Raw genomic sequence first — 26,973 nt, forward strand, 5'->3', positions numbered from 1 at the left:
TCCTCCAATCCACGACGCCACAGCCCAAGGGTGATTTATCACCCCCATCTGCGGTGTTCTCTCCAGAGCGAAAGCCATGAATTACACCCCCTCACTCGTCATCCATGCAAACCCAGTTGCGCGAGAAAGACAGTCTTGGCGACGGTCACATCAGGAAGCTGATAAAAGATCAGGAATAAAAAAAAAGTTGTCGCCACCGGTCCTTTTTATGAGATGCTTTGATGCAGTCGCGCTGAATGATTACATGGCCGCCCAGGAACCGTGAAATCCAAGCAAGATGCAGAAAACATCAATGCCAATTCTTAGGCCTCTCCAAAGGACAAATGTGCCGCCAGTGCGCTGAATGTCAATAAATGTTCGTAAATCGTCCAAGAAGGGCATATCCAAAGGCCGTTGCCGTTGCCGAATCGTTAAAAGTCGTAATGGGTACATGAGAGTCGTGAATCGAAGGGGGTTTCAGGTCTCTTGGGGTTATGTGGTACTTTGCTTTTGGGAAATTTGCGGCCTGTTGTTGTTGCTTCTACGTTCGTGGTGGTAGACCGTAGAAGAGCAGATTGGTCCCTCAGCGCCAGCCACCGTCTCGAAGGCACGATGAGCACCTTTCATACGCTCTGACTTCTCCTCTCCCGCAGTAGCAGCTCCCGGTGGCAGACTTGCTTGATCGTCTGCTCTCAGTGTCCAAGCCGTAGTCGCTGCTCCGCGGGCTACTGCCACCGCTGCCAGCTTCGGCGTAGCCACTACTCGAGCTGTCGTAGTCGTTGGAAGACGAATATGTGCTTCGGCGGCCGGTGCCAATGGCGACGGGTAGGCCTTGTATGATGCCGCCCTGGCCCTGCCTCTGGCCAGGGTACATGCCGTCGTTGACGGAAAAGTTGCGGCAGATCATGTAGGCGCGAGTGGCGGCGGCATTGCGGGCGAGCTCGTCCGACTCGTACTCGGCGTCGGTGGTGTATTCACGGTTGTTGACGCGGACGGTGCAGGTGTAGCCCTGGCGGGTGCGGTAACATTCGTACAGCGGGTCGGGCCAGTGGCGGCGCTGGCACAGGCCTGGGGATCGGGGCGTCAATATGGAAAGCAAAGCAGGACCAATTGGAGAGAGGTCGGCTCACCGGTCAGGTACATTATGTAGAACATGGTTGGGCGCTACGATTGCGGCGCTCGTGGCGGAGGTAGCACAAGAAGCTGAAGATTGGCCGGAAACGGAAGCAGCAGCAGAGGGGGCAATTGGAAAGGGGAAAGAATGGTTGGCGGCACGGCGAGGTAGAAAAAGGGTCGGGCAGCCTCGACCGCGCGGGACGGCGAGCTTTATTGCAGCGGGCTCGCCTGCAGCTGGGTGCATTGCCTCGGGACGCTGAGGCTCTGGGAGAGCTTCAGACCCATAGCTGATGTGTTGGCGCGCATCTGGGCCACTGGCCAGAGAGGCAGACAGTCTGATATCGACGACGGGCAACGTTTCGCACTGCACGAGGTTGGCGTGATTGGCGCAGGACGTTGGCGATCGGCGGGCGAGGTGTGATGGGCGGAATTAGGGTTGGCCCATGGCAACAGGCGACTAATGCGGTGCGTCAGAAATAACGGCGCGGGTTGAAGAAGAGTGGCTTGCGGAGATTGAGCGTTTGACAGCAGCCTGCCTCATGCACAGTGAGTTGGCAAGCAAGAGGTGGAACTATTCTCATGCGCCCTCGTCCGCAAACGGGAGACGGGAGGGGAGGCGGTGGATGGGTGGCTAAAGTCACCGGCCACGACTAAAAAAGTAACCGAGAGAGGTGCGGGGGGACACACGCGCTCGGCGGGAAGGGGAATGCCCGGATGGAAGCTCGACGGTTGGCGCCGGCGGGTGGGGGAGGGAGAGCGCGGGGTCCCGCCATCCCGGAGGGCCCGGCCCCATAACTTTTTTGTTTTGTCCATATGTATGTATTTGACATCATCGCCATCCATTGGAATTACTTTCTCTCTTTCCCTCTATCTCTCTATCTTCTCCTTCACTTCTCCCTCACTCATCACTCACAACACCCCCCCCCCCCCCCTCCTCGTTCTCGCATCCACGGCGCACAACAGCCTCAGCTCCCCTAGTCCCGTGCAACATGGCCACCAAACCCATCAATCGCGTTACCCTGTTCAAGATCCCGAACAAAGGCGACATTCCCGCCATCCTGGACAAATACACGACGCTGGCCGTCGATGCAAAGAAGGTATGACCGAGTCCGCTCCGCCGGTACCTCGCCCGCGTCTCGCCCCGCTCCGGTGGGCCAGTCTTGTCCCCCATCCCGGCACGCGCGTATCCACCCTCTCGCTCATGCTGCCGCAGGACAATAAGCCCTACATCCTGTCTGCCAAGGCGTCGCAGGTCATTGACGACCCCGCCGGCCGCAACCAGGGCTACACCGTCGCCGCCCAGACGTGCTTCGCCTCGCTCGACGACATGAAGTTCTACGACGAAGAATGCGAGGCGCACAAGGCCATCAAGGTCTTCCTGAAGCCCAAGGCTGAGGGCGTCATGACGGTCTATTTCGAGGCCGACAGCACCTCGAACCTGTGAGGGCAGGAGAAAGCGGGGCAGCCTTCATAAAACAATAGACAAACGGAAAGTAATGGCTCGGTGCCTACCAGATAGCTTTCCGATTCGGATTCGCGCTCAATGCCATGATTAGCAACTAGTGGTACACTTGTTTCACGCCAGACGAGACACTCCCCACTGTCCTGACCCAACGTCCAACTGGCAGCTTCACGCTCCAACGCGACCGTCCAAACCGCCACCGTCTCAGAACCCAGCCTTCTTCTCAAAGTACGCCCGCGCCGTCTCAGCTGCGCCCCAGGGCACGCAATAAACTGGGTTGATCTTGCCGACAAGATCGTCGTCATCAAAGATGCGTTCGTGCGCTTCCAGGTCTGACGCGGTCCAGTTGAAGCCTGCATTCAGGGGCGGAGTAAACTTTGGTTCCGCAGGCTGAGCATAGGTGTAGCGGTACTGGGCTGCACTGAGACCGCACAGGTTGTAACAGGTGTGATAGCCGTCGACGTGCCTATGGGGTGAGGTGGTTAGTTTAGCGCGTGACTTCACGAATTGTGTATGCGTAAAATGAGAACGTACTTGTCTGGCTTGTCGCGCAAGCCGCCTCTCTTGCCCTGACAGCAGCACAGCACGTAGCGTATCATGCCCTCGCGACTCCAAAGCTCTGTGGGGAGTGGGGTGGCGGGCGCGGTGGGTGTGCTGATAGCGGCCTCAGCGAGGGCCCAGCAACCCCCGACCCAGTGATTATAGCAGCCGTCAACGAGCTTGTTGGCGCGGCCGGCGAAACCGCCCTCGGGCGCCATTTGCCGGGAGGACAGCCAATGGATCAGAGAGGGCACATCAAGGTACCTGCGCATTGTTAGCGCCTTGGACGCGCGGCAATAAGGGCGGTGAAGCAGCATACTTGTTAATTATTTCGTGCGGCGCTCCCATAATGCAGAGGCATGCCAAGGCGCAGAATGCATACGCTCCATGGGCTTCGTTGTCTGGAGCGCCGCCGATACCACCTTCGAATGTCTGGCAGAGGGAAATCCACTCGGGGAGGCCGGTCATGAACGTCTCGTCGCCCTTTACCCTCGCCGGAGAGTCTGGTGGAAGCTGCACAGGCAGGTCGAGCAGCGAGATAATTACCATGGCGCAATACGCGCCGCTGCAGCTGTTAGCACGTGTGTACGACAACGGTCATTCGGAGCTCATACCGAACATCTTCCTCTCCACCTTTAGTAACGGTGAAGCCGCCGTCCTTTTGCTTCATACTCCCAAGCCAGTGCCATAGTGCCTTGCGATCGATAAGTTCGTAGACCTCCTCTCCGCCTACGGTCACCAGAGCAAGTACAGTGGCGTAGGATGTGATGACATGGGATGTTTGACCGTGACCGCCACCGAACCCTCCAGTAGGGTTCTGGCATGCTCTGTACGTATCCGCCGCTCTAACAATTATACGTCAGGAAAAAGTAATGACTTTCCAAAACTGCTGATGACGACAAGGAAAGAACATGGAGGATAGGCGACAAAGCCGCATCGAAGATACGCTGTTGAAAAGAACCTCCCCCTACTTGACGCATATCGCAGGAATGCGCTGTTCCCGCTTAGGAGAGTTGCAGAAAAAGTGAAATGCAAACCTACCCTTCTTGAAAAACTGAGACATCTTCGCCCAAGAGTGACAATCCGCAAAGACTCCAATACGGAATCCAAGGCCTACTTGCATCCATACCAACAAAGCCCTCGGGATATTCGCCCAAGCCTTCAGAGAGATACTGCGAATGGGCGTTTCTCAGAAGCTTCGGAATGCCATAAGAATTGAGCTTAAAGTTATACGGGTTCCCGGAATAGTAAGGCAATATTTTTTTTACAGTATCTTGCTGCTCTGCGGTAGTCTTGGTCTCGAGCGTATCGATGGTGGGCGGCAGAGAAGTGTAGAGAGGTGGGACCCCAAACATGGTCAGGTTCTCCAGCTCTGGGATAACCTCCCCTTCAACGGGTGATTCGTCCATGTCTTCAAAACCGTCGTCGTCAGTGATTTCCTCCAGCCGTGTAGACCCTGCTATAAGCTCTTCCAGTCGGGCAGCTGGGTCAGGAGGCTGTTGGGCTGTTGACTGCTGTGTCTGCGACATGGTGGATTTGAAGACGACACGACGCTTCCGCATGGATCGCAGAACAAAGGATATCAAGGATGTATCGTCCGTCGTTGCCACTTTGGCCTTGTGCCGTTTGCATGCAAGTGTTCGTTTTCGGACAGCAAGATGGCGCTTGGTATTGTTGTCACGAGTTCATTGTCAGCGGCCAGTAGGGTGAAGTTGGGCTATTTTGCGGGTAGCAGTTGAGTTTGGTTTTTGCGACGACATCATAGCGGGTCCGAGCGAATCGGCTCGTGCTGGGCCGTTGGCGGTTTTTGGCTTTCTGCAAGCTCAGGCTCAAGCTCAAGCTCGAGCTCGAGTGCGACAAAGCACGCGCGCATCTGCACTGTTCATCACCGGGCAAACAAAAGCTTGCGCGTAAACGACGATATTCGCCTCGAAATATGGACGCGAGTCACGGTTCTCCCACTATCTACGTGGATCCCCGGACGCCGTGCATCGGTGTCTCAAACTCCTCCTCCAGCGCTTTACCGGCCCCCACCTGGACCGGCTTGCAGGGCTGCAGAACAAACACGATCCTCGCCCACTCCGTCTTGCTCGTATTGCGCCATGCGTGCATCGTCCCTCGCTGAATCGCAACATCGCCCTTCTTCAAGGTTCGCGCCTCTCCGCTGTCCAAGATCAGCTCGAGCTCGCCCTCGAGGCAGATGCCATAATCGAGGCTCTGCGTTCGGTGCATGGCGGTCGTTGTGTCGGGCGCCAGATCGACGTGACGCAGGACAGTGCCGTTTGATATCACCAGGCCTGGTGCGCTCTCGAGGAAGCCCTGATAATTGCGGATGTCGGCGTCGTCGTTGATGTCGACGGGGAAGCCTTGCGAGGTGTAGCTAAGGGCAAAGGCCATGCCGTCTGGCAGCTCGCCCATGCGGCTTTCCTCCGATATGGCATCAGAGAAGACCGCTTTGCCCTCCTCGTTATGGGTCGTGATATAGCGGTGGAGCTGGGGCAGTTTGCCTACGTGCGCCATGTTGAGGGCTGGAGTTGCTGCCTGACGTGATGCGGAGGAAGTCGGTCTGTTTCAGCTGAAGATGATGACGGTCTGTCAGACCATATGCTTTATCGGGGCAATGGTGGGTTCTTCTACATATATGTCATAGCTGCTAAGTCTTGCAGTGGGTGGTTTCCTGCGGCTTTCGGCTCCGCCTCTTCCGAAAAGAATGCATGGCAATGCGCGGGAGTTTCCTACTGCATGATGGAATTCCGGAATCGGAAATAGAGGGAGCCGAATGCTTGTCTTAACTGGAAGTTATCTGGATCGGCTATGCTACTTGCCTCGTGTCATACGTCCGTGTGCTCCTCTTCAACCAATAGCCACAGGTTGAAATAACAGCATGTATAGAGATGAGTTAGGTGGCACTTAGGACTATTTGACTTGTCTCGATCAGACTAACGTCTGTTACCGTGAAACGAGATTCACCGTGAGGCGAGATGGTGATACTTGTACAGAGTAGAAGAAGTGGCCTGGTTAGGGTGCATAGAGTCTGTGTGTGCTCTAAGATCTTTTTACCTATACCTAGGACTCGGGCTAGGAGCTAGGCAAGGGGTACTCTATAGGGACTGCTTATACCGTGTACTATTTCGCTATACGGTAAATTTTAGTTCGCGGGACTCGGGCTAGGAGTTAGGCAAGAAGTATACTGTCGGGACTGCTTATTGTCGTCCCCCGTCTCGCTAGACGGTTAGTCTCGGTTCGTAGTAACGGACGTCGCGTTATGTCGCGATATCTTCGGTCGTTAGGGTAGGTTCGGGCTTAGAGCTAGACAACGAGCACTCTGTAGAGACTGTTCGTGTCGTCCCCTGTCTCGCTAGACGGTGATCTCGTTTGCTGTCCGCTAGAGCGGCTCAGAGGAACACATAGTATGCTATGTGCTTTCCTCTGCGGGTGTGATGTTCGCATTGAGCTCGCTGTGTCTCTGCGGAGCATGGAAGCTTCATCCACTGAAAGGGGCACATATGTGACCTGCGGGGTCTAGAGCGTGCTACGGGTGTAGCTCTGGTGTTCTCCATCGATGCCGGCTTTGATGTTTCGGGAACCACGCTATGATCCAGGTGCGCACGACAAATAAGAATGGACGTTGCCTAACTCACCAACCGCAAAGAAGGCAAAATTTAGGTCTCGGATAACCAAGGGTGCCGTTGCTATTTGTCTTGCACTCGCAAAATCCCTGTGCTCTTTCTGCAACAAACCGAATCTTGGACCCGTGATGCCTCAGGCCCCTGGTCTGAGGCACTGAGGCCGACAACATCCAATGTCTTGGGTAACTTCCAGTCGCCAGTCTTGCAACATGAGCTGCCACGGGCCTGGCCTTTCCAGCCCCATGGATGGTACTTCTGGTCGCCGTCGTCCACGGGACACATGTACCCGGAAATATCAAGGACATGCTTGATGATCGACTCTACATCACGAATGTTACCGGGATTTACCAGCGGCTCAGGTTTCCCCGCCTTTCTTACGTGGGACACGGCGATTGTGCTCGCTGTCCTCTTTGTCGCCGATGAAATTGCCACACTCGATCTGGCGTGGCCTTGGAGCAGGCGAAAAGCATCGTGAGATAGCGCATCCTGGCAGTGAAACGTTCAACGGGCGGCCAATGACGTTGACCGGTGCCGCGTCAGGACTGCTGACATGTTTCAAGGAAAGATCTGGGTATTGAGCCGGGAACATGAACAGGGGTCTAGGTAGGTAGTCACGGAAGCACGGAAGGTCGGGGATGGCATTAGTTATCGCCGACTCCGGGAGCGGATTGGCAATACTTTGGTCGGGGGGCCGCGGCTTCGTCTGACTCCAGCTGTATGTCTCAAATGTTTGTTGGTTCCTCTACCTGCAGCTTATGACCGGGGTACCTCGCCGTGCAAGGGCGCGCGCAATGTTGCCGTATACCCTGTCCTCGTGGGATGGACGGTATCAGGTACGCGTACAGAGATGCAACGAGCCTGGACCGATAACCCCACGTGCATAGGAGGCTACGCTTGCAAATACATATGTAGGTAATGAGCACCTGCATACAGACACATTCATAGGTACATGGCGCGAATGAGAGCGTCTCTACGTAGTATGGGCGCTCGTTATCGGGAGCCACAAGCTTACGCATTTGGCACGCATTTCGCCAGCGATCTGCGGGGAAGGAGCGCATGGCCGGTGAAGTGAGCGTGTTCAGCTTCAGCCAGCCTGTATCTGTCAGAGTAAGACATTTCGAGGTCCAAGGCTCGGGAGGCGGCGGTGTATGCTCCTGCCCTCAGCATGCCTGGGTGGAGGAATGTAGCTGAGCACAAGGAGGAGATTGCTGGTGGTGCTGGTGGTGCCGGTGCCGGTGCTGCTGACAGCCACACACCCATCGGGAGCAGGCGCGTGGCGGGCTTTGTCCTGCGGGTGCCGGCGATACGCTTCCCGCGGCCTGGAAACAAGCTCTCGTGGGAGCCTCGAGTTGCTCTTGCAGATGGCGCGACGGCGACTTGTTGGGCCACTAATGCAAGGGGACGTTGGCGCGGCGAGGTGAAGTGGGAAAAGTCACGAGGGTTCTTCACGCAGCCATGACGGCACGGGGAGGCAGGGAGGTACGGGGAGGCACGGCAAGCAGAACCATTGGAACGGCCATGCTGAGTGGGCGGCAAACAAGCAAGGCGCACGAAACAGACGCGCGGTACAACATTGGCGGCGAGGCAGACTACCACGACACGACACGGCATTATTGCGGAGGAAGCGCAGCGGCAGGGCGAAAGGATTGCGCTGGCGTCTGGACTCGTTGGATATTGATTTTCGGGAGATAGCATCGGGCGGGGCAGGCAGGCAGGCAAAAAAAAGGACAGACAGCCAGACAGCCAGCCAGACACCAGCCAGCTATTTCTGGGACCCTTAACGAACAGCGTGACGATCAACTGACCGGTGCGGGCGCAGCCGTGGGGTGGAGGTGTTCGTTCGTTTGGTGGTGGAGATGGGGCGCCTTAGTCGTGTAGGTTGACACGCTGACAGAGACCAAGTTGATTTAAGTCTGGTAGGGGTATAGAAATGTTCTGGAAAAGGAAAATCCTCAAGTCTCTCTCGCGAAATCAATCAAGAGAACGAGGCCGTGGACTTTGGGGGACCCCTGTGCTTTCTTTGGCTCGTTTCAATGGCATTCCTGGGTGGCAGCAACGCACACCGCTTCTTTGGCACCCCGGCTAGTGCACCGCCCCGGCCTGCAACGACCCTCTGTCGGGCCGCGCGATTGGCTGCGCGTCGTCTGTCAAGCTTCTACTGGCTCGGCTGTGGCCCACCACTTGACCGGGCGTCTTACGGCTTCAAGTCACCTTCCTTCCCCCCTCCGCCTTCCAACCCTCACCTTCAAGCGGTGTGAAAGGTGTGAAGGGTGATCTTTGCAATTTCGCTACTCCGCCTCAGCTGAGTCTTGCCCTCAATCCAGCCATAATCACAATGGATCACCTCGACTTCACTTCCGACGCCTTCCTGGGCTTCGAGAACTTTGACCCCAGTCAACACCGATACTCCGCCTACCTCAACTCCTCCACCTGGCCGCTGCCCGTCGACCACTCGACCATGTCTCACAACGGCGCCCCCTCGAGGAGGCCCGCGACTTGCTCGACGCCCGCCTCGAGTCAATCCCATACCTCTACCGCTCCACTCCACACGACCGGTCTGCCATATCCGCACCAAATGGATCCCTCCGCAATGCTGCCCGGCTGGCAGTTCCAGCAACTCCACCACCACCAGTATCCTCAGGACCCAAACTCGCTCGACACGGCGTCCTACGGTACCTACGGAGCCCCCATGCAGACCTCGCCAGTCGACTACATGCCCACCTCGCAGGCTCCGCTGGGCATGAACACCACCATGCCGCTCGACCCCTCCAACAACTACCTGGCCCTTTCCACGCCCATGGAGCAGCCCATGAACGCCATGCCCTTCCACATGGGCGACTTCCAGAACGAGTTAATGAACTACCCCATGAACACCGGCGATCTGGTTGCTACCAACAGCGTCGCCGGCAGCTCGCCCACCGAGAACTGGCTGGAGGTGAGGTCGCTGTCGAGTAGCGACAACGGCTGGAGCACCATCGACTACCACCAGCCGCGCACTTCGTTCGACTCGTATACCGAGTCCCACAACGGCACCGTCTTCAATCCCGTCCAAACTCTGCACATCCGCACCCACTCGGATTCGTCGCAATCCGACGTGCCCCAGTCAGCGCACTCTTTTGGTAGCTTCGAGGAGATATCTTCCTTCCCCATGCACTCGCCGCAGTCAGAAGTCGGACTCGACTTTTCTCACGGCAACTGTCATGGCCACCATGAGCATGACTACCACTACCACTCTCCCATCCACTCCCATCCTTCCGTCAGCCCACCTGCTTCGACGGTTCAGCCGTACGTAATCAAGCAGTCTGCTTCGTCGTCGACCTCGCCCACTTCTTCCGGTATCGCGTCACCCCCCGCGATCCGGAGGCGAAAGAGCCCGACTGGAATTGCAACCCCCAGCTCCAGCAAGGTCGCTAAGACCATTACCAAGAAGACGGCAGGCGCCGCTAAGAAGGACGCCGAGTCGGCGAAGAAGGTTGGCAGGAGACGAGGACCGTTGAGGCCCGACCAGAGGCAGCAGGCGCATGAAATCCGCAAACTGCGTGCGTGCCTGAGGTGCAAGTTCTTGAAGAAGACGTGCGACAAGGGTGATCCGTGTGGTGGCTGCCAGCCGTCGCACGCTCGCTTGTGGCAGGTGCCGTGCACTCGTATCGACATCAAGGACATCGCCTACTTCATGAAGGACTGGAAGGCCGATTTCGAGCGTCACGTGAGCCTGGGCTTCTCTGTGGGCAACATCAAGGGTTTCTCGACGATGGAGCGGCCGCTGTACATCACCCACGGCTACGGCTACTACCTGCCGATCACTGCTCGCGAGGTCTACGTCCGCGATGAGAAGTGCTTCGGCATGGACTGGGTCGAGTCGATCCACGAGAAGCCGAGGGAGTTCGAGGTCACGACCGCGAAGCTGTCTGCCGGTATGGAAGGCATCTCGCATGCCGTGTTGTCGGAGTACATCGACAGCCACATTGACGGTGGCTTCGAGAAGTTCATCGACGAGTACTTCGAGGGCACCTATTTCCTCACCGAAATCCTCAAGACGGCCTACCGTTACTACCTCAAGTCCAAGCTTCCCGTTATCCGGAAGGCGTTGAAGCTGGTGGTGGCCTACAACCTCACCCTTCACGTGACTATGGTTGAAGGCCTGTCGGAGGAGGAGAGCCAAGTTGGCAAGATTGAGACCGACAAGAGCAAGTTCTTCGGGCAGACGGTTGCGCCTGTCATGATAAACTTCCAGGTCAAGTGTGCTCTGGCGGACATGTGGCGTGAACTGCAAAAGGACATCCTCGAGGAGCTGTCTTCACTGTACTCCTCGGTCTACAGCGGCGAGAAGCTCAAGAACTGGCCTACCATCTTCATGCTGGCCGCCGTTCTTCTTGCCGTCTGGGAAGAGATGCAGTTTGACTGCCACTACAGGGTTCCTGACCCGACTGCCGTCACCAAGTTCTGCAACGACATGGAGAGCACGCCCGTCGGCGTCATTGTCGGCCTCTTCTCTGCCATTTCGCAGAAGCTCCCGAGTTTCATGGAGTGGGACACCAGGAAGCACCACCATCTGCTCGCCTCGAACCAAGCGGTGTGCGACGCTATGACTGAAGTCAAGGAGCACGTCACGAAATATGGTACGTTACCCCTTGGCATACGCAATAATCACCTGCTAACCCATATAACAGAGAGCTATCTGAAGAGCCGCAGTGAGGCCAAGTTCGATAGGAGTGACTTTGACTGCCTGAGCAACAAGTTCCTCTCTAAGCTCGTCATCCGGGCGAACTGAGCGAGCACGTCCAAGACGTCATCATCGTCCCTCACCGGACGATGATCTTCGGCCTTCTCTGTACAGCTCTTAACACTCACTGCACATAACGACTCCTTCGATTCCTTTTCGGCCCTTCTACCACTATGGCGGCTTTTTACGATTCACGGTCTACGAGCACGAGCACCACGGCTTTAAGCGAGCAACTGCTTGATTCCCCCGACGTCCCCAGAATGAGGACCGTCACGTTTCACCAACTATGATCAGTCCCTAACGAACCCCCCCTATTTTCATCTTTGCCTTTCATGGCTGTTTTCTCATGCCTGCTTATGCCGACGATGATGAGATACCTCGACATGCGTGTGTTTGAACTCCATTCTTACCACGACAGAGTTATCTCGGGGCTCCAAGGTGCTGCTGGATAGAGGTCTCTTCCTTGCCTGCCACCTTGTGTGCCCTTCTATCCGAGAACCACTGGTCTTTTTTCTGCTTTGCTTTTGCTTTGCGTGCTTTTTCTGCATAGCCTGCGGCAAACGGTAGGAACGAAGACCCACGAAGAGAAACGACCAGAAAGACGACTCACTCACTTTCTGAAAACTACAATTACCTTTCCCCTCTGCTTCGGCTCTCATGGGCTCTGCAGAGGACATGGGACAGTCTTGTACCTGTATGGATTTAATATCTCATCAGGAATCCTTTTTTGCTTTTTGCCTGGTTTCCTCTGCTTCTTCTTTTTTTCATCTGGGTAAACGGTTTAACGGTATGGAATGGGTATGGGACGGATGCTTTCAATGATTTATTAGTTTTGGGTTTTCTTCCCTTACTCTTTTTTACGAATTTGGGGGGGGGGGATTTGGCGGTGGTGGACGACGAGGACAGGGCTCATGATTTGCGATGAGCACTTTTCCTGATGATTAGACAGCTGGTTGTATACAGCGTGCAAAAAAGAGATGAATGTTTCCCCCCATAATCGATTGACCCGTTGGATGCTGTGTGTGTGTATGCGTGGGTGAAAGCTAACCCGGATGGTGCGAGTGGAGAAGAAGAGGCGAGTGAAGTGAGGGGCGAAGAAACGAGGCAACAAGAGAGAAGCAGGCAGGCAACAACGCGCGGCCCCCAAACAACAAAAAAGGTGGAGAGAGAATGGGAAGATAGACGAGAGACAAACCCAGGCAACCGTTTCGCAGGCCACAAGCATGCGGCGTGCGCGCGCCGCGCCGGCTTTTTGTAGGCAGGCGGCGGGCGGCGGTAGCGGTAACGGCAGCCTCGCCCTCACCCCCTCCCCGCCCGCCAGCGGGAGCAAAAGTGGCGGGCAAAAGTGCGGTGTAGACGAGGGCAGGCGTGTCAGGCGTCACTGGTCAGTCATGGCCGGTGGTTTAGGCACTGGCAGGCCTGGAGGGCGGCTGGCCTTGGGGTTCGCGCGTCGCTGCTTTTTTTTTTTTTTTTTGCTCGCGGCGCGCCCCACCATTCATTCATCCACTGGACGAGCACCACGACGCGGCCGGAGGAGGAAGAGGTGCGTATGTAGATAGGCTGGGCTGGGCTGGGTGGCGGTCGGGGACGGGTTCGCTGCTGTGTGTGGTGGGGGGAGGCGGTGATTGCTTGATTGCTTGCTTGCTCGCTCACCTGCCGTTGCTTTTCGTTTTGCTTTGCTTTGCTTTAGGTACTTCTGCTGTTTTGTTCCGAGGGAGCAGCAGCATCAGCGTGGCATGGCATGGCTTGGCTCCATTGCCTCCACGAAACAACGAACACACACGACAGATTACCTAGCTACTTCACTGCGATACCGGCTTTGCGAGTGTGTGGCCGCGAGCTGAGTGCTGCGTGCGTACATACAGTGCAGGACATACCGCTTCCTCGCCGCGCTAACACGCGCCCTCTACTGTACGCTACGCTACGCCCGCTACGTGCCGGCGCGGCACTGCTTGGCTCAGGGCCCGGCGGATGGGGCGAAAGAATGATAGGTAGGTACGGACTACGGCAAGTACTTCGTACAGTAGGCGGGGTAGACCAGCAGCAGCAGCAACGCTAGCCGGGACGGCAGGCCGCCGGGATAGATGCAGCAATAGAGAGAGGAGCAAGCAAGCAACCAACCAACCAACCAACCAGGCGGCCTGCCACCCCTCCTTCTTTCCTATCTATCTCGACCACGAGTCTAACTACGGGTCGGAGCAGCACGCACGATACACAAGTTTAGGGTTGCGGGGCCGGGGCGCCGCCCATATGCACCACGGCCGTTTGTGGCTCGTCGCCGCCGCTGGGATGGGTGCGGGGGCATGGGCCGTTTTGGGCGGCAACGAGCGTTGGCGGCGGCGTTGTCGACGGCGCCGCAAGATAGAGAAAGAAACAAGAGAAAGAGAGAGAGAGAGAGACGGTGAAGGGGGCGCCCGAGGCTGGTGTTGGTTGGTTGGTTCGTGGGTTGGCGGAGGCACGGCAGGCGGTGTGGAGGCGAGACGATGGCGGTGGGTTGCACACGAGCGCCACCGACGGCCGCAGTGGGCGCGCGCGTGCTGCCTGACTTCGTGCCCGCCTACGGAGTACGTACCTAGGTACCTACCGTACACACAGCCTAGAGTATGTACCAGCTAGAGCACTGGCGCCGCTGCCGGCGGCATGGTAGGTAGGTAGGTTGGGCTGCCGTGGGCGTGGCGAGAATCGGCCGCTCTGCGCTGCGCTGTGCTGTGCCGTGTGCCAGCTGTCCGCCGCTGGCACTTATCATGGGCGCGGGCACTCTCGCTGGCACTGTTGTCGCTGTCGGATTCTACGAAGACGGGAAACGGTCGCCGGGCTACAGGTGCTGCTGCTGCTGCCAGCGGCGTGGCAGGAGGGAGCGCGTGGACAAGACAAGCATGAAAGAGCTAGGAGTAGGAGCGAGCATCCCTTTTCGCCGTGACACCCTCTGGGCCTCACCAGAGGCAAAGAACGGCAAGAGGAAGACGAAGACTCTTTGGGCGCATGATTCGAATCAAGCAACCAGTCACCACCAGCGCCTTTGGAAGAAAGACATTGACCGCTCGCTCCACCAGCCCAAGAAACGCCAGCGCAAAACCCGATCCCCGTTTCCACGTAAGAGGAGCGGTCCGCGGACGGAAAAAAACGGCCCTGACCACGCCCAGCGCGCCTGACGATAGGTATCGACAACGACGTCGGGAGCACGACAGCGTGGGACCGCTCCGTAGCTCGTCTCCCAGAACCAAGCATTAAAAGCAAGGCAATGATGCTTTTAGGCCAAGCTGCTCAGACACCGCCGCCATTGGGACGGTGCTTGCTTCGACCAACGCCAAAGCAAAGTGAAGCCAAAACAAGCGTCGCAGAGGCAGTGGTGGCGAAAGGAACGGACCAACTAACTAACTGACTGACTGACTGTGCTGCTTGGACGACGGCGGCGGCGGCGGCGGCGATGCCGTGCTCCGTAGAGCAGATCTCGCCATCCACGCCGCCGTGATCTGGCTTGGCTGGCCATCTATGGTCGCGGATGACGTTGCCGCCACCTGACGGCTGCGCGCCGTTATCGTTCCTCAAGGCTTCCGGGCCTGATTCAGATCTTGGTCATGCTGCGCCGCCCCTGGTTGCGCTTGGGGTGATGGTGGTTCAACTTTCATCCTTCAATGATGGTTTGAGCCGTGCCAAAGGATCAAAAGTTGCAAGTAACCTGTCGCATGGAAACGGACTTCTCGGACCACTGTGCTCGTATGATCTTCCGAAAGGGGGACGGCATGTGCCTCATCGGCGTGGTTCTCGTGTAAGAGGCGGCGTTTGGAGGTAGCACAACCGTCGAAGAAGTGCAAGGTGACACGGGAAAGGACAAAGAACTTCGTATCCCATTGCCACTGACGACGAACCCACATCTCATCACGAACAATAGATCTGAAAATTTACCATGAAGAATTCTATTTCACTCTCTTCTCATTAACCTAAACTATGGACCGTGGCCGGCTCATGAACATTGTAGAACAAGAGGATAAGCGGGCACTGCTGGACAGCATGTACCCTGTACTTACGCCTCTAGCTCCGACTAATTGGAAAAAAGAACCTTCAAAACACTTAGAAAACCGCTCCACCTCGCCTTCTCACGACAGATCAAAGCCCGCACCAGAGTTCACCGCATACAGCAGCTTTTCTCTAAGCAGCTTCTCATCCCCGTAGATCGGCAACTTCAGCAGATTCACGCAAGTGCTTGTGCTGGGCAACCTGGTGGTATCTCTGCCAGCATCGCGGATGCTGAATCTCGGGTTCAGGCTGCTGAAGCCAAGCAGCGGCGCGCGAGGTGTCGAAGTCACAAACTTGAGCACGGCGCGCCTGTCGGCGTCCTCTAGGCTCTCCATGACGCGCCAAAACAGCTGAACGGAAGGGTGTTCCAGGCCGTCATCTCCAATGACGTAGACACCGCCATATTGTGTGTTGCGCCGCAGGTCGGCCACGTCAATGCTGGAAGAGGTACCACCGACGAGAGTTTGTAGCTCGCCCTGGTTGAACATGCTGAGCCAGGAGGGCTGAATCATAGTGGAGAGTCCTCTGAGGAAAGCGTCACTTTGCGCCTTGGGTTGAATTGCTAGGCGGTGACGCGCAACATAGGATATATAAGCCAGTCGGTTGTCATTGGTGACTGGGATGTTTGAGCCATTCCTCAGAAGGTCACGGGTTTTGGTGATCGTACGACCGGTCTTTGGATCCTTCCTGATGACATCTGTGATAGTAAAGGACAGACACAAATCTTCTTCGACGTTTCCGGGATAGTTCTTCAGGCGCAGCAGGCCCTGATACAGCTCCTCATCAAGATCGCGAAGATCATTGAGATTGGCGCGGTAACCAGACTCCCTGGCTGCAGTGTTGTTACCTCCAGTCAGGGACCATTTAAGCAAGAAAAAGGATGCAAAGTTGATGTCAACTAGAATGCCCTCGTAAAGGCACTTGCCCACGATACGACCAAGGAATTCGTAACGTTCCAGCATCTCCTTCATAGTACTCCGCCACAGCACAGCGTCTTCCGAAATTCCAGTTTCACGTAGGATTTGTCGTTGCTCGTCTGTCGCCGAAGGGTTGGGGTAAAGAAGGTGCTGTTCGTTTTCGACAAAGAGGTTGATATCACCATCAGCGCCGGGGGAGAATGCTTGGTTAGTGACGCTCGTGAGGAACTCTTTTGTGACACCACCGCCATCAATGCCTGCCTCGACCGTGTCAAACTGATCTACAAATGTGATCTGGATTGGCTCTTTCAAGCCTTCACCAAGTTCGTAGAAATGCTCGAAGGCGTCGTCGAACTCGAACTTTCTCCGAATTTTGGCATGGTGCCGAGATATTGCACCACGGTTACCAAGCTCATGCAAGACTGCCACACGCCATTGATCTGGATCCGTAAAACCATGCCTTCTCTTCAACTTTACTGCTGTTAGCCGTGTTTGGATAATCTTCAGCGCTGCATGGACTTACTTGATCGAGACGAACAAACTCCCGAAATATTTGCACGCGGGTTGTGAAGGGTATGAAGAAAGGCATGTTCTGCAAGATCTCTAATCGTGGCGCAACGAGTTGCAAATATCTTTTCCGGGATGCTTGCCGTTGCTGCCTTTGTAGCCTCTCAAGATGGCGAGCTTGTTGCGTCCTTCTGGTACCAATAAGAGGCTGGTTACGGCCATCGATGAACTCGAGGCCATCAATGTCCTGCTCCATATCCTGGTTGATATCCTCATCGTCTTCTTCTTGGATTCGGTTCCGGTTCTCTTCTTCCTGTACAACTGCCGAGATAAAACTGTCCATATCGAACCTCTGGGTCATGAGCCAATGGTCTTTTGGAAGAAATTTTCGACGGGAATCCCGCTCATAGATCATTCGTAAAAGGCCAGTGACAAGACCTTTGACGTAATCCAGAGTCATGCCAGTGACACCGCCGATGGAGGGTTGCACTGGCTTTTGCTCGTTTTCCTCGGGTTCAGGAGTCGTCCGTGAGTTGAGACTGAAGAAACTGCTGATACCGCCGGTTGAAGACTGATCGCGCTCGTCATCCCCAAGGATCTCCGAGGCATTGAAGTACATTGTAAAGCCGAGATTTTTGAGGAAGATTGTCAAATCGCGGACCTCCGTTAGAGGTAGAGCATTTTCCCGTGTCCGACTTGATCGCAACCCTGTATCTTCGCCTATGGAAGTACCTCCAGAAAAGAACTCCTCGTCGTCCATGACCTTGAGTACGAAAATGTACAGTTCTAGGAAGATCAAAATGACCTGCCACTCCTTGCTTGTTGATTCCGAAACATCCTCAACCACGCCAGGAGGTTGCCAGCGGCTAGTGGAGCGTGAACTCTTTTTGGTCTTCAACAAAGCTACTGCAGCTCTCGAATCACGGGATATTGTTTGCACGACGTTTGTCGAGCGAACGGCTTGCCAAAAGTATTTGATCGCGGGGGTGCTTCGGACGGAGCTTGATCCCAGATAAAGCCACATGCGGATCTCATCCCCTCTGCGGGGGAAGAAGCGGATTAGGGTGAGCGCATAACTCGCCAACTCTCTCGCCTCATTATCTAGAGACTCGCTTGTCCTATCAGCCAACAAACTGCGTATGCTTCCCTCATCGACCAGAGCTGAGATCTGATCTTGCAGAAATGGAGGCAAAGTCATTCTTCTTGGGACACGTTTGTTGTAGTTTGCTTCATCGTCAGCTTCTCCGATAGGCTGCGCATCCAGGCTGACCTCATCGGCAACAGACGAAAGCAGTGCTGAAACAACAGAAATGAAGTCCTTTTGCGCCGAATAAGCATGGGTCTCTCCGAAATTATGGGCGTGTCGATGGCAGTAGATAAAACACCCAAGAAGGCGCACGCGGTCTTCAGTGTTGAGCTGGTAGTTAGCCAGATCCCCGCTCCTCACAGCTTCAGCAACTCCGTTGCCCAGAAGCTTGTAATTGACTTTTGCAGCCAGCTGATTTAGCCACGAGAGACCTGTTGTGCCTGAAACAACATATGTCTCCCCACTACTCAGTTCTCTCAGAGGTAAATATGAGCAAGCGAGAGCCTCGTAGACCTTGGGGGTATCTGGGTGCAATTTCGCAAGTGGTGCGGTAATATTGGTAAGCAGAGCTTTTTTCTGTGCATCTAATGTCTCTAAAGCAAATGATTAGCCAAGTCGTATCCTGAAAGAAAGGGAGTTCACCGTAGGATTGCGGAAGTAGCTTCTGAGGCATGCAATTATCGAGAGCAAACCATGATAGGAAAGCACTCTTTGCACCTTCAATTGATAACTTTCTCACACAGCCTGAAGTGCCATCACAAAAGGTCATCATGAGTAAATGGATTGGCCATACCTTTAGAAGAGTCGTAGTGCGTAAACGCATTGTGAGTGATCTCAGCCATGACACGGTAGTACCGCCGGGCATTCCGTGCGGATTCCCTTGGTATTCTGTCCGTAAGGAAGCTAAGGGTTTCCAGAGAAGGCATCACGGAGCTGGACTCAAGAACCGATGCTCCTTGAGCAGCTGCGTCCTTGAAGTCAGCAGTAGCATTCTTATTATCTGTGCGATCGATAGCTTTAAGTTGCCGTTCTAAGGCACCGAGAACAGCCTCTTGAAGACGAAGGTATGCCATAGGCCAGGAGCCACCTGAGTAGGACGTTTTCATTTGGCGTTTGCAATAATGTCCGAGTCTGTCGAGGTCTTTTTCGTCACGGAGGTTCAAGAAGAGAAGCAGGCGCTGAAGCTGCATGAGGGCCTCATCCTCGGTGGCATAGGGAGTCTCCGGGTCCTCTGATAGCATCCCGTTAGCTTACTCTGCAACCAAACCAATCGCTTTCTGAGAGTCAACTCACCTCCCATCTCCGAGGAATCCCATTCCTTGCGGACTTGGTCGTATACCTCACGTCGACAGACGTGGCCCCTCCATGTCCGCTGAATCACCTTAGCAGCATTAAGCTTCTCTCTTTCGCGCTGCCTCTGAGCTCTTTCCTGTTGCGCGCTTTTCACTGCAGACTGTCCCGAACCAGCGCCCACCGCAGCAAAAGGGTTTGCGACTCGTCCGGAAAGGTTCACTTGGCGAGGGCGCCTCGAGGAGCCAGTGAAGGTCTGAAACATGGCTGCGATGTCGGCCGAGAGGTGCGGAGTGATGAGCACTATAAGCGTGGCGGGCGCGCGGGAATGAACGGTTTCAACAGGAGTACATGCTTCGGCGGAAGGAGGCGCGAGGTGCGGCGAGCTCTAGAAGCTTACGGAAGCTGTAGGTGCGGCTTGACGTGGTTGGGATGATTCCGCTCCACGCGGCAGCTGTCCGTCATCGTTGCCACGGCGTCGGTACATTATCGGCTCCAGATAAACCCGCGATATCACCGGCTGAGGGCTGACAGTTAACAGATAGCGTGTCCGCTTTGTATTTACAAGGCCTACATTGGCTGTCAAACGTCGACCGGAAATATGTGGTAAACCATGCCAAGCTGTGTTCAAACAACACCAAAAACTTATAAAAGGTTCTTGTCCCTGCGATATTAGTTTGACTGCGCCTCAAGATCACGCTGATGTAGACCTTCACAATGCAGTGCAACACAAATATAATGTTAGGTGAAGTGAGTTGGAGACCGTGAATTCGTGCCATTTCTGGTCATGGATATGTAACTATGGTTCTCCAAGCGTCTGCTTTGTTTCCATCGAGCTCGTAATCGACGTGATCTCGTTCCTCAATCCATCCGTCGGCCATGCTTCAATATCCCTTTACAGGATGGTGCCAAAGCCGAACGTGGTCTTGATGCACCGCACGTAGTACTCATCCCAGTTCCTCTTGGTGACGTCTTCTTGACCGATGGGCACGCCCTCCCAGTCGACCCTCATGACAGTCACCGCATCCACATCGTTCTGGTCGAAATTGATGTTAAGGGTAGAGTAGTGGCCAGCGGGCCATTGTGCAAGGCGCCACTTCTGAACAATCCTCGTGGGCTCGTTAAGCGAAACATACTCGCCAGTAACATTGCCACCAAAGATTTCGAACTTGCCACCCTGCTTCGCGCCTTCGAAGACCTTGGGCGGTGCCCGCGTGAAAGCCGCAATCCTCTGGGGGTCCGTGAAGGTCTGATAGAGTTCTGCGGCAGTGGTGCGGAACTCCTCGTTGGAAGTCAGGGTGGTGACGTTGACAGCAGACCCGTTGCCCGAGGTAGCAGTGGACGTGGAACCGGACGCCGGTTCATCCTTCTGCTTCGGTATCGAGGTGTTGGAGTAGACCTTGGTGGCAGGGAAACCACTTGAAGGGTTGCTACCCGGGGCGTGCTGGATGTCCTTGCCGTGCTCCGTCATCAGAGCAGAGCCAAACTTGGCAAGGCGGGTCCGCAGCTGCGGTACAATCTTGGAGCGAACAAGCTCCTTGACAGGCTGCTTGCTTGCGGAGTCGGAGTAGATATCTATGTCGAACTAAAATTAAAACGTTAGTCAAGCTCTTTCGACAGCAAGCTGTGCAGACTGCCAAGAGGACATACAACGTACTCGTCTTCCTCCGTATCATGCGCAACTTCCGGGATGGTGATGGTGCCGCTTGCTGCCTCGCCCTCCTTGTTCTTGCCTGCAGAAGAGGTCAGGTATTCAATTGGAACAGAGTGGGACTTTGCTCTACTGCATACCCGAGTACTCCAACTGCAGCTTCACGTCAAATATCGTGATGACCTTTCCCTTACGTTGGCTGACATCGACGTCGCCGTCCATGCTGATCAGCCTGTCGATCTGAGCGGAAACGCCATCAGCCTCAGCGGAGACGGTCTTCAGGTCGGTCTCCAAGTATTCCTTGGCCCAAGGGCCGACGTCCTTGTTGACCCAATGCCAGTTGTTAGGGTTGTGCAAGACCATCGTGGCTCCGGTATGTGAGATGAGTTGAAGGAAAGTTTAGCTGTGAGGCTGTAACTACTACAGTAACGACAGGTTAGCCTGTGCATTTTGCGAGGTTCTGGGTGAAGCTCAAGAAGAGAGGGTGAAAAATCAGATCATCGGAGTCTTGCTCCTGCAAAGCTAATCCGCAGCAAAAAGAGTACAAGTCTTTCTAGGACTGGTGCCAGCGTGTGTCTCATCATAAAAAAAAATGAAGAAGTGCAAAGCACAGTAAGGAAGATGTGCTAAACGTACCAATGCCAGCGTCTTGCGCTTCTAGTGCAATTATCCAATTAGAATAGATGTAAAGCTGAGATGAAGAAATCGTAGAGCAGAAGGTCAAGGGGGTATCTTGTAGTTTTATTGACGGTGGTGGGGTGTTGAGATGCAGAAAGCCCTCAGCCGAATCTTCCAAAAGCTTCTGCAGCGGACCCCGGGAGCGGGCCGATTCGCTCCGGTCGACCTCAGCCCCCCGCGATGCCACTGGTTCACGCGAGGCTCCGCAGGCCTGGCTTCAGCTTTGCAAGGGTGCTACTCATGTCAAGTTTGGCGGATCGCATGCTCCCCCAAGCATTCTTGAAGCGTTTGAGTAAGGGGGTAGGTATCCGAAGATCAGGGAAGCAGCCTGACAGCAGAGCATCGCTTGTGGATAATCTCCCGCCGGTGCCCTGGCGCTGCCCTGCCTTGTTGTGCCAACACCTCCAACGCTCTCCGCACCATGTGATTCAAGAATGCGGAAGCTGCGCATACCTTTCTTTCGCATCTGGTACAGCACCACTTATACCGTCATCTTCCTAATCCTAGTAGTCCTCCTTGCGGTATCGCCGGCCGATCTCATTTCCCAGACCATCCGCAACCGCTCCTACCCGAATGCCTTTGTCGTCGGCGGCGTCTATGTGCTCACCCTCGTCATCATCCTCTTCATCTTCGCCAGCCGCCTCTACACGAATCGCACCGTTCTCGCCGGCATCCCCAAGGCATACATACCGGTCGAAAAGGGCGAGGTGGGCAAGACTGTCCGGCGCATGATTGTGAAGGGTTTCGAACGAAGCGCTCTAATTGCATGGGATTCGCGTCCGCGAGACGTCAGGACTGAACTGGACGATGGCGATGTCAGTACGACGCCTTCGGTCGAGCGTCATCATCATCATCCGCCCTTCAAGAGGAAACACCGCTCCAGGGATATGAATGTTATCCCGATAGACCCGGAGAAACCCCCTTGGGGACATATCTCGCACCCAGGATGGTCTTCGCCGTCTGCGAACAACTTGCCTACCCTGCAGTACGATACCGTCGTGGCAGAGCTGCCGAACCTCATTGAAGCAAAAGCGGTCTCGCTCGCTCCTTCGCACCCCGCCTTCGCGTTTCCGATGCCCGACAATGGAGCGCCACTCATGCCCGATGCCCGCATCGTAGCCTTACTTCAACGCCCTGCGACAATGGGTCTGCGAGACTATATCGGTCACCTCTCTTCCTTTGGTCTTATCAATCCGCCCGAGTTGGGAACCGCATTTCTGGATCGCTACGAGTACGCACGCTTCTCCATGTTGCCGCTTTCGGAGGACCAGTTCCGTGACCTAATGGAGATTTTTGCCGAAATTCTCACAGGCATGACTGGCCTCAATCCCGACCTTGTGGTCCAACTGCAAGCGGAGGAATATGGTTCAGACACGAGCAGCCTGGCACCTTCGCATAGGACTTCTCATTCTAACGCCTCAACCATTCACTACAAGACACCCCAGCCAAGACCTCAAACTGGCTCCACATACACGCAGAGTACCACATCCACACCGGTTCGGAGGGATAGCATTAGCAGTAGGAGCATAGGAACCGTACGAACAGCACGAACACGCTTCTTCGACGCCTACTCCGAGCATAGGACCCTCTCTCGGACGTCTTCCGGTATCTCAAGGCCATCCACACAAGGATCAGTTCGCCCACCACGCACACCTGCCTCGCTGGCTCCATCGTCTACGTCATCGTTGCGATCCGCAAGAAGTGTCATCAGATTGACGCCGAATCCTAGACCCGGGGAGGTGCCTTATCAATTTGACTTGGGAGGCGGTTGAGAACCATGCGCTCTAATGTTAATGAAAATACCTAATCTCTCGGACTGTTCCCATGAAACTTGGACCTACCTCAGGACCGACGAAGGCATTCCTGGTTGACCCGAAATGAATGTCGGATTCGGCGCTCTGCGAAAACTTTGATGGGAAAACAGACTCGCTCCTCAATCACTTCTGGGAATTCGAGCAAATTGCAGCAAGATCCGAGCATTGATCCAACCACGCGGTGATGCATCGGGGGACGAAAACGATAATATAGCCTATCTATATACGGCTCAATGATACCCAAGGAAACACGAGTTCCAACGTGGAATTTTACTCCGTCGCAATGCTATCCTTCTACGTGTCTTACGAAATATGATCTACGAAGTCCTGTATCTACCATCACTCTTTTCCAAACCAGTAATCAGGCGCTACCAGCTGACAAGCTGTCTTCCTCTATCAAAACCTCCTCTCAACTGACTGCCTGGCTTCACAAGTTTGCCCTGCAATAATGTGTACTTGACCAGGTTCTCACAGTCAGATGGCCTGACCCTACCCAGCCAAATACACTGCGCGGCCTCGCGATTCGTCTCGCCATTTGCCTCGCCATTTGTCTCCCCGTCCGGCTGCTCAGCCGGTGGCGGCGCAACAACGCCTGCGCTCCCAACCCTCCGATATATCAACACGTTGGCAGCAAACTTGTGCCCGCCGACATGGTTGATGAAGTATATACCGACTCCACCGGGACGCTCGTCGTGCAGGTCGCGGTACAGGCCGAGAGGCCGCAGCTGCCGCTCGAACTCGCGACGCAGCAGCGGCGCCGATTGTCCGCAGCGCGCGTCGCGCGTCTTGTGGCTGCACAGCATGATGATGTAGTCGTGGGGGCAGTTGCGGGGTTTCAGTGACGAGGGGATAGATGCGGCTTGCTCGGGGGCGGCGGGGAGAGCGCTGTGGTTCAGCGGCATGGTGTTGGTGGGCGAGGTGTTGACGTAGTTGGTTATGAGGCCCGGGACGCTGGAGGGCGTGACGTTGTCGAGGACGGTGAAGGAGGGGAGGAGCAAGACAGTCGTCGGGACTTCTGCGCCCTCGGGCAGCGGGTCGTGGTCTGGAACGGGCATGTTGGAGGCGGATATCATCATTTTCTGGAAAGCGCCGCTGTCAGTGCCATGCTTTGCGGCGCAATTGCGCGGGGCTGGTAGCTAGGTAGCTCTGAGTGAGTGTGACTTACGCCATTTGCTGGCTTGACTTTGCTCTTCTCCACAGCCTGCATGATACTGCCAGCTTCATCCGCCACGTCCCTAACCTGCAGTCAACATCAATACTAAACCGGCGTGGCACCGCATAAATAATGCACTACATACCCAGTCAGTCTTGCCGGTCGCGACGACCAAGTGCGTCTGCCAGCCCTCAATGTGGCCATACATATCGGCGTCCTCGTCGATGCTCCATTTCTTGGGGTATTTTATAGTGCAAGTCTCGCAATCATGAAGGCAATCTTCGCCATCGACAGCGGGATTGGTCGCGGGGAAGAGTTGGTCCTTGGGGGCTTTGGTGAAGCCTTCAGGGAGTTCGGTGGAGGAGGCGCCGGCGACGCGACCCCAGAGGTTTTTCAGCGAGGAAGCCATCTTGCGCGATTTGAAGGAGAGAGGGAGGATGCGCGGATGATGCAACGGGGATTGCGCGGACATGGCGGTGGGCATTTTGGGTAGATTTGATTGATATGATAAGCAGCGGAATTAGCGCGCCGCGAGTCGGCGATTCGGGGATCAGCGATCGGTGCCGACTTCACCAACGACGATGTGTGGATTCGTGACGGTGGATTGACTGTTCAGGAATTTGAATGAAGGGGGCGTGTGCTGTTAAAGGTAATTATAAGCTGCGTGGAAGGAGTCCTACACAGCTCTCTCTCACTGTCAGCCTCATCCTTTATATTCAACCTTCAGCTTCGGACTACTGCTTATCACCGTCGGCCGATGAGCCCGCCCCGAAGCCTCGGACATCCTCCGCATCCCATCCAAAAGCCAAGGCGTTCAAATAAGCTTTAGAAAAACCAAAAGCCAGTAGAAAGAGCTGCGGATTTCGAAGAGAAAATTAGGCCGACGCGTTGCGTCGTGCCTAGCTCCACTACGCGATGGGCCAGCCGCGCATCAAGATACTGACAGGAGCTCCACTTTCGGACCGCCTCGCGTGGGACGAGCAATCGTTGAGCAGTGATTGGGTTCCGTCTATTCACAGCTTTCTGGTCAAGCGTGATTTCCTTCCAGGTAATGTGGACGGATCGCGTTGGACGGGGTCCGCGCCGGTAGATTCCCGCTGGCGGAGCATTCCCCTGTCGAACCAGAACAACCTTCATACTGGATATACCCAGGCGACTGAGCGTGGGCACTGGCCTGGCCCAGCTAGAAGCTCAATACGTGCGGAAGACGAGTCACTGCTTGATGACCAGCCGTCGCCGGCTTCGACGATTCCAGATTATGAGGAGTTTGATGATCTACCTGGTAGTTCTTTTGGTGGAACTGATTATGGCGACGACTCTGAAACGAGATTCTTGGAGCATTCGGTTGCGGTGCACGATGATCTCCAATCATCACAGCTTGAACTGAGCCCGTTGGAAGAGACGACCATCCTCCCGTCGTTCCGGACCACAACGTCGTTCCGGACTACAACAGAAACCTCCTTCGGCTCCACAGACTTCCTGTCGAATTTAGATGAGTCGGACCTCTTCGCCGCGGCCGACAGCCACAGCGAGGCCAGGCTCCCGCGCTATGTCACGAATCTACGAGACATTCCCGACGCGAGGCATCTCAGAAGCATCGTGCCTCAAACAATCGTAGTCAGCATAATTGCCGGCATCATTTCTATACTGCCGTCCCGCTCAATCAGGACGCGTCACGGCCAAGTCAAAGATCTGGTCGAGCTGCTCGTAGGCGACGAGACCGCAATCGGGTTCAAGATTGCTTTCTGGTTCCCTCACCAAGAGAGCCAGCCCCATAACCACGCAACAACGGCCGACGACCCCCTCAGAGCTGTTCTTCATGAGCTGCGTATCCAGGATGTTGTTGTCGTGGAAAACGTTGCGCTGGACATTTTCAAAGAAAAGGTGTTTGGGTACAGCTTGCGGAAAAGCATGCAGAAGAACCAGACGAGGGTGCAGCTGCTCGCCAGAAACGGCGTTGACAGGGCTGCCGGGCTCCAGGACGTGGACAAGGTGCAGAGTGTCAAGGATTGGGTTTATAGGTTGGTGAATCCGCCTTCGGAGGCGCCTAGGGGTGATATCATTGCCGAGCCGGGGGTTACGCATAGGGCGCCTTTACCTCCGGATACGCAGTAAATAGCCTGCTAGTCTTTACAATCTGGGCTTTGGGTGTTTAGTTAAAGACGCCTCTTAGTAATGTAATATCTCGGAAGGATGATATTCGAAGCTACTCCGTTTGGTGTTAACTACTGAAACAGTGAATACGACAACTCACGCCAAAAAGGTTTGAGGTGGAAATCTGCCATGAGGAAGTCTCGTATATGGCGATGTGAATATAAAAGGAAAAACGAGAAGTAAAAGACCAAATGACCACACCATTCTTTTCTTCAAGTCGACCATTTCTGTCTAGGATTCATGCGTGGTTGACCCC

The 26,973-nt window shown here is 55.2% G+C and overlaps 12 protein-coding genes across 12 annotated transcripts; 4 read left to right on the forward strand and 8 right to left on the reverse strand.

Moving 5' to 3' along the window:
• Window positions 1-562: 562 nt before the first annotated feature.
• K452DRAFT_329555 (uncharacterized protein) lies at window positions 563-1,134 on the reverse strand (the record flags this gene model as incomplete). Its single annotated transcript, XM_033545066.1, has 2 exons — window positions 563-1,047; window positions 1,110-1,134. 2 exons carry the CDS (start codon window positions 1,132-1,134, stop codon window positions 563-565), a joined length of 510 nt encoding a protein of 169 aa, XP_033392433.1.
• A 950-nt stretch (window positions 1,135-2,084) lies between these two features.
• Window positions 2,085-2,539, forward strand: K452DRAFT_237027 (uncharacterized protein; the record flags this gene model as incomplete). Its single annotated transcript, XM_033537551.1, has 2 exons — window positions 2,085-2,192; window positions 2,309-2,539. The coding sequence occupies 2 exons, from the start codon at window positions 2,085-2,087 to the stop codon at window positions 2,537-2,539; spliced, it is 339 nt and encodes a 112-aa protein (XP_033392434.1).
• Window positions 2,540-2,761: 222 nt separating this feature from the next.
• K452DRAFT_237052 (uncharacterized protein) lies at window positions 2,762-4,452 on the reverse strand (the record flags this gene model as incomplete). The annotated part of the gene is made up of 5 exons (XM_033537555.1): window positions 2,762-3,023; window positions 3,092-3,361; window positions 3,417-3,662; window positions 3,712-3,942; window positions 4,139-4,452. 5 exons carry the CDS (start codon window positions 4,450-4,452, stop codon window positions 2,762-2,764), a joined length of 1,323 nt encoding a protein of 440 aa, XP_033392435.1.
• Window positions 4,453-5,062: 610 nt separating this feature from the next.
• On the reverse strand, window positions 5,063-5,617 carry K452DRAFT_237049 (uncharacterized protein; the record flags this gene model as incomplete). Its single annotated transcript, XM_033537554.1, has 1 exon — window positions 5,063-5,617. One exon carries the CDS (start codon window positions 5,615-5,617, stop codon window positions 5,063-5,065), a length of 555 nt encoding a protein of 184 aa, XP_033392436.1.
• A 2,048-nt stretch (window positions 5,618-7,665) lies between these two features.
• K452DRAFT_126594 (uncharacterized protein) lies at window positions 7,666-8,538 on the reverse strand. Its single transcript, XM_033535240.1, has one exon. It carries the CDS (start codon window positions 8,419-8,421, stop codon window positions 7,735-7,737), a length of 687 nt encoding a protein of 228 aa, XP_033392437.1. The 5' UTR covers window positions 8,422-8,538; the 3' UTR covers window positions 7,666-7,734.
• A 399-nt stretch (window positions 8,539-8,937) lies between these two features.
• K452DRAFT_126574 (uncharacterized protein) lies at window positions 8,938-11,645 on the forward strand. Its single transcript, XM_033535239.1, has 2 exons — window positions 8,938-11,345; window positions 11,397-11,645. Exons 1-2 carry the CDS (start codon window positions 9,062-9,064, stop codon window positions 11,495-11,497), a joined length of 2,385 nt encoding a protein of 794 aa, XP_033392438.1. The 5' UTR covers window positions 8,938-9,061; the 3' UTR covers window positions 11,498-11,645.
• Window positions 11,646-12,211: 566 nt separating this feature from the next.
• Window positions 12,212-12,932, reverse strand: K452DRAFT_126562 (uncharacterized protein). The gene has a single exon (XM_033535238.1). The coding sequence runs from the start codon at window positions 12,672-12,674 to the stop codon at window positions 12,297-12,299; it is 378 nt and encodes a 125-aa protein (XP_033392439.1). The 5' UTR covers window positions 12,675-12,932; the 3' UTR covers window positions 12,212-12,296.
• Window positions 12,933-15,353: 2,421 nt separating this feature from the next.
• K452DRAFT_258657 (uncharacterized protein) lies at window positions 15,354-19,687 on the reverse strand. Its single transcript, XM_033538475.1, has 4 exons — window positions 19,271-19,687; window positions 18,771-19,208; window positions 16,907-18,570; window positions 15,354-16,854 (listed from the first exon to the last, which is right to left on the reverse strand). Exons 1-4 carry the CDS (start codon window positions 19,530-19,532, stop codon window positions 15,547-15,549), a joined length of 3,672 nt encoding a protein of 1,223 aa, XP_033392440.1. The 5' UTR covers window positions 19,533-19,687; the 3' UTR covers window positions 15,354-15,546.
• A 475-nt stretch (window positions 19,688-20,162) lies between these two features.
• K452DRAFT_329559 (uncharacterized protein) lies at window positions 20,163-21,281 on the reverse strand (the record flags this gene model as incomplete). The annotated part of the gene is made up of 3 exons (XM_033545067.1): window positions 20,163-20,852; window positions 20,918-21,000; window positions 21,059-21,281. 3 exons carry the CDS (start codon window positions 21,279-21,281, stop codon window positions 20,163-20,165), a joined length of 996 nt encoding a protein of 331 aa, XP_033392441.1.
• A 749-nt stretch (window positions 21,282-22,030) lies between these two features.
• On the forward strand, window positions 22,031-23,368 carry K452DRAFT_237030 (uncharacterized protein; the record flags this gene model as incomplete). Its single annotated transcript, XM_033537552.1, has 1 exon — window positions 22,031-23,368. One exon carries the CDS (start codon window positions 22,031-22,033, stop codon window positions 23,366-23,368), a length of 1,338 nt encoding a protein of 445 aa, XP_033392442.1.
• A 410-nt stretch (window positions 23,369-23,778) lies between these two features.
• Window positions 23,779-24,972, reverse strand: K452DRAFT_236980 (uncharacterized protein; the record flags this gene model as incomplete). Its single annotated transcript, XM_033537550.1, has 3 exons — window positions 23,779-24,489; window positions 24,576-24,650; window positions 24,709-24,972. 3 exons carry the CDS (start codon window positions 24,970-24,972, stop codon window positions 23,779-23,781), a joined length of 1,050 nt encoding a protein of 349 aa, XP_033392443.1.
• Window positions 24,973-25,159: 187 nt separating this feature from the next.
• Window positions 25,160-26,760, forward strand: K452DRAFT_292156 (uncharacterized protein). The gene has a single exon (XM_033541313.1). It carries the CDS (start codon window positions 25,479-25,481, stop codon window positions 26,676-26,678), a length of 1,200 nt encoding a protein of 399 aa, XP_033392444.1. The 5' UTR covers window positions 25,160-25,478; the 3' UTR covers window positions 26,679-26,760.
• The last annotated feature ends 213 nt before the right edge of the window (window positions 26,761-26,973 follow it).

Source organism: Aplosporella prunicola, assembly GCF_010093885.1.
Source record: "Aplosporella prunicola CBS 121167 unplaced genomic scaffold K452scaffold_40, whole genome shotgun sequence".
Taxonomy (NCBI): Eukaryota; Fungi; Ascomycota; class Dothideomycetes; order Botryosphaeriales; family Aplosporellaceae; genus Aplosporella; species Aplosporella prunicola.

What these genes read in the sequence shown, in the direction of transcription:
- K452DRAFT_126594 (XM_033535240.1), bottom strand. Translation starts at nt 8,421, where the DNA reads ATGCTATCTCCCGAAAATCAATATCCAACGAGTCCAGACGCCAGCGCA.
- K452DRAFT_126574 (XM_033535239.1), top strand. Translation starts at nt 9,062, where the DNA reads ATGGATCACCTCGACTTCACTTCCGACGCCTTCCTGGGCTTCGAGAAC. An exon ending in GGAGCACGTCACGAAATATG is followed by an intron (nt 11,346 to 11,396) that starts GTACGTTACCCC and finishes CCCATATAACAG; the next exon opens with AGAGCTATCTGAAGAGCCGC.
- K452DRAFT_126562 (XM_033535238.1), bottom strand. Translation starts at nt 12,674, where the DNA reads ATGCTTGTGGCCTGCGAAACGGTTGCCTGGGTTTGTCTCTCGTCTATC.
- K452DRAFT_258657 (XM_033538475.1), bottom strand. Translation starts at nt 19,532, where the DNA reads ATGTTTCAGACCTTCACTGGCTCCTCGAGGCGCCCTCGCCAAGTGAAC. An exon ending in GGATTCCTCGGAGATGGGAG is followed by an intron (nt 19,209 to 19,270) that starts GTGAGTTGACTC and finishes GGATGCTATCAG; the next exon opens with AGGACCCGGAGACTCCCTAT. An exon ending in AGTTTGTTCGTCTCGATCAA is followed by an intron (nt 16,855 to 16,906) that starts GTAAGTCCATGC and finishes ACAGCAGTAAAG; the next exon opens with TTGAAGAGAAGGCATGGTTT.
- K452DRAFT_292156 (XM_033541313.1), top strand. Translation starts at nt 25,479, where the DNA reads ATGGGCCAGCCGCGCATCAAGATACTGACAGGAGCTCCACTTTCGGAC.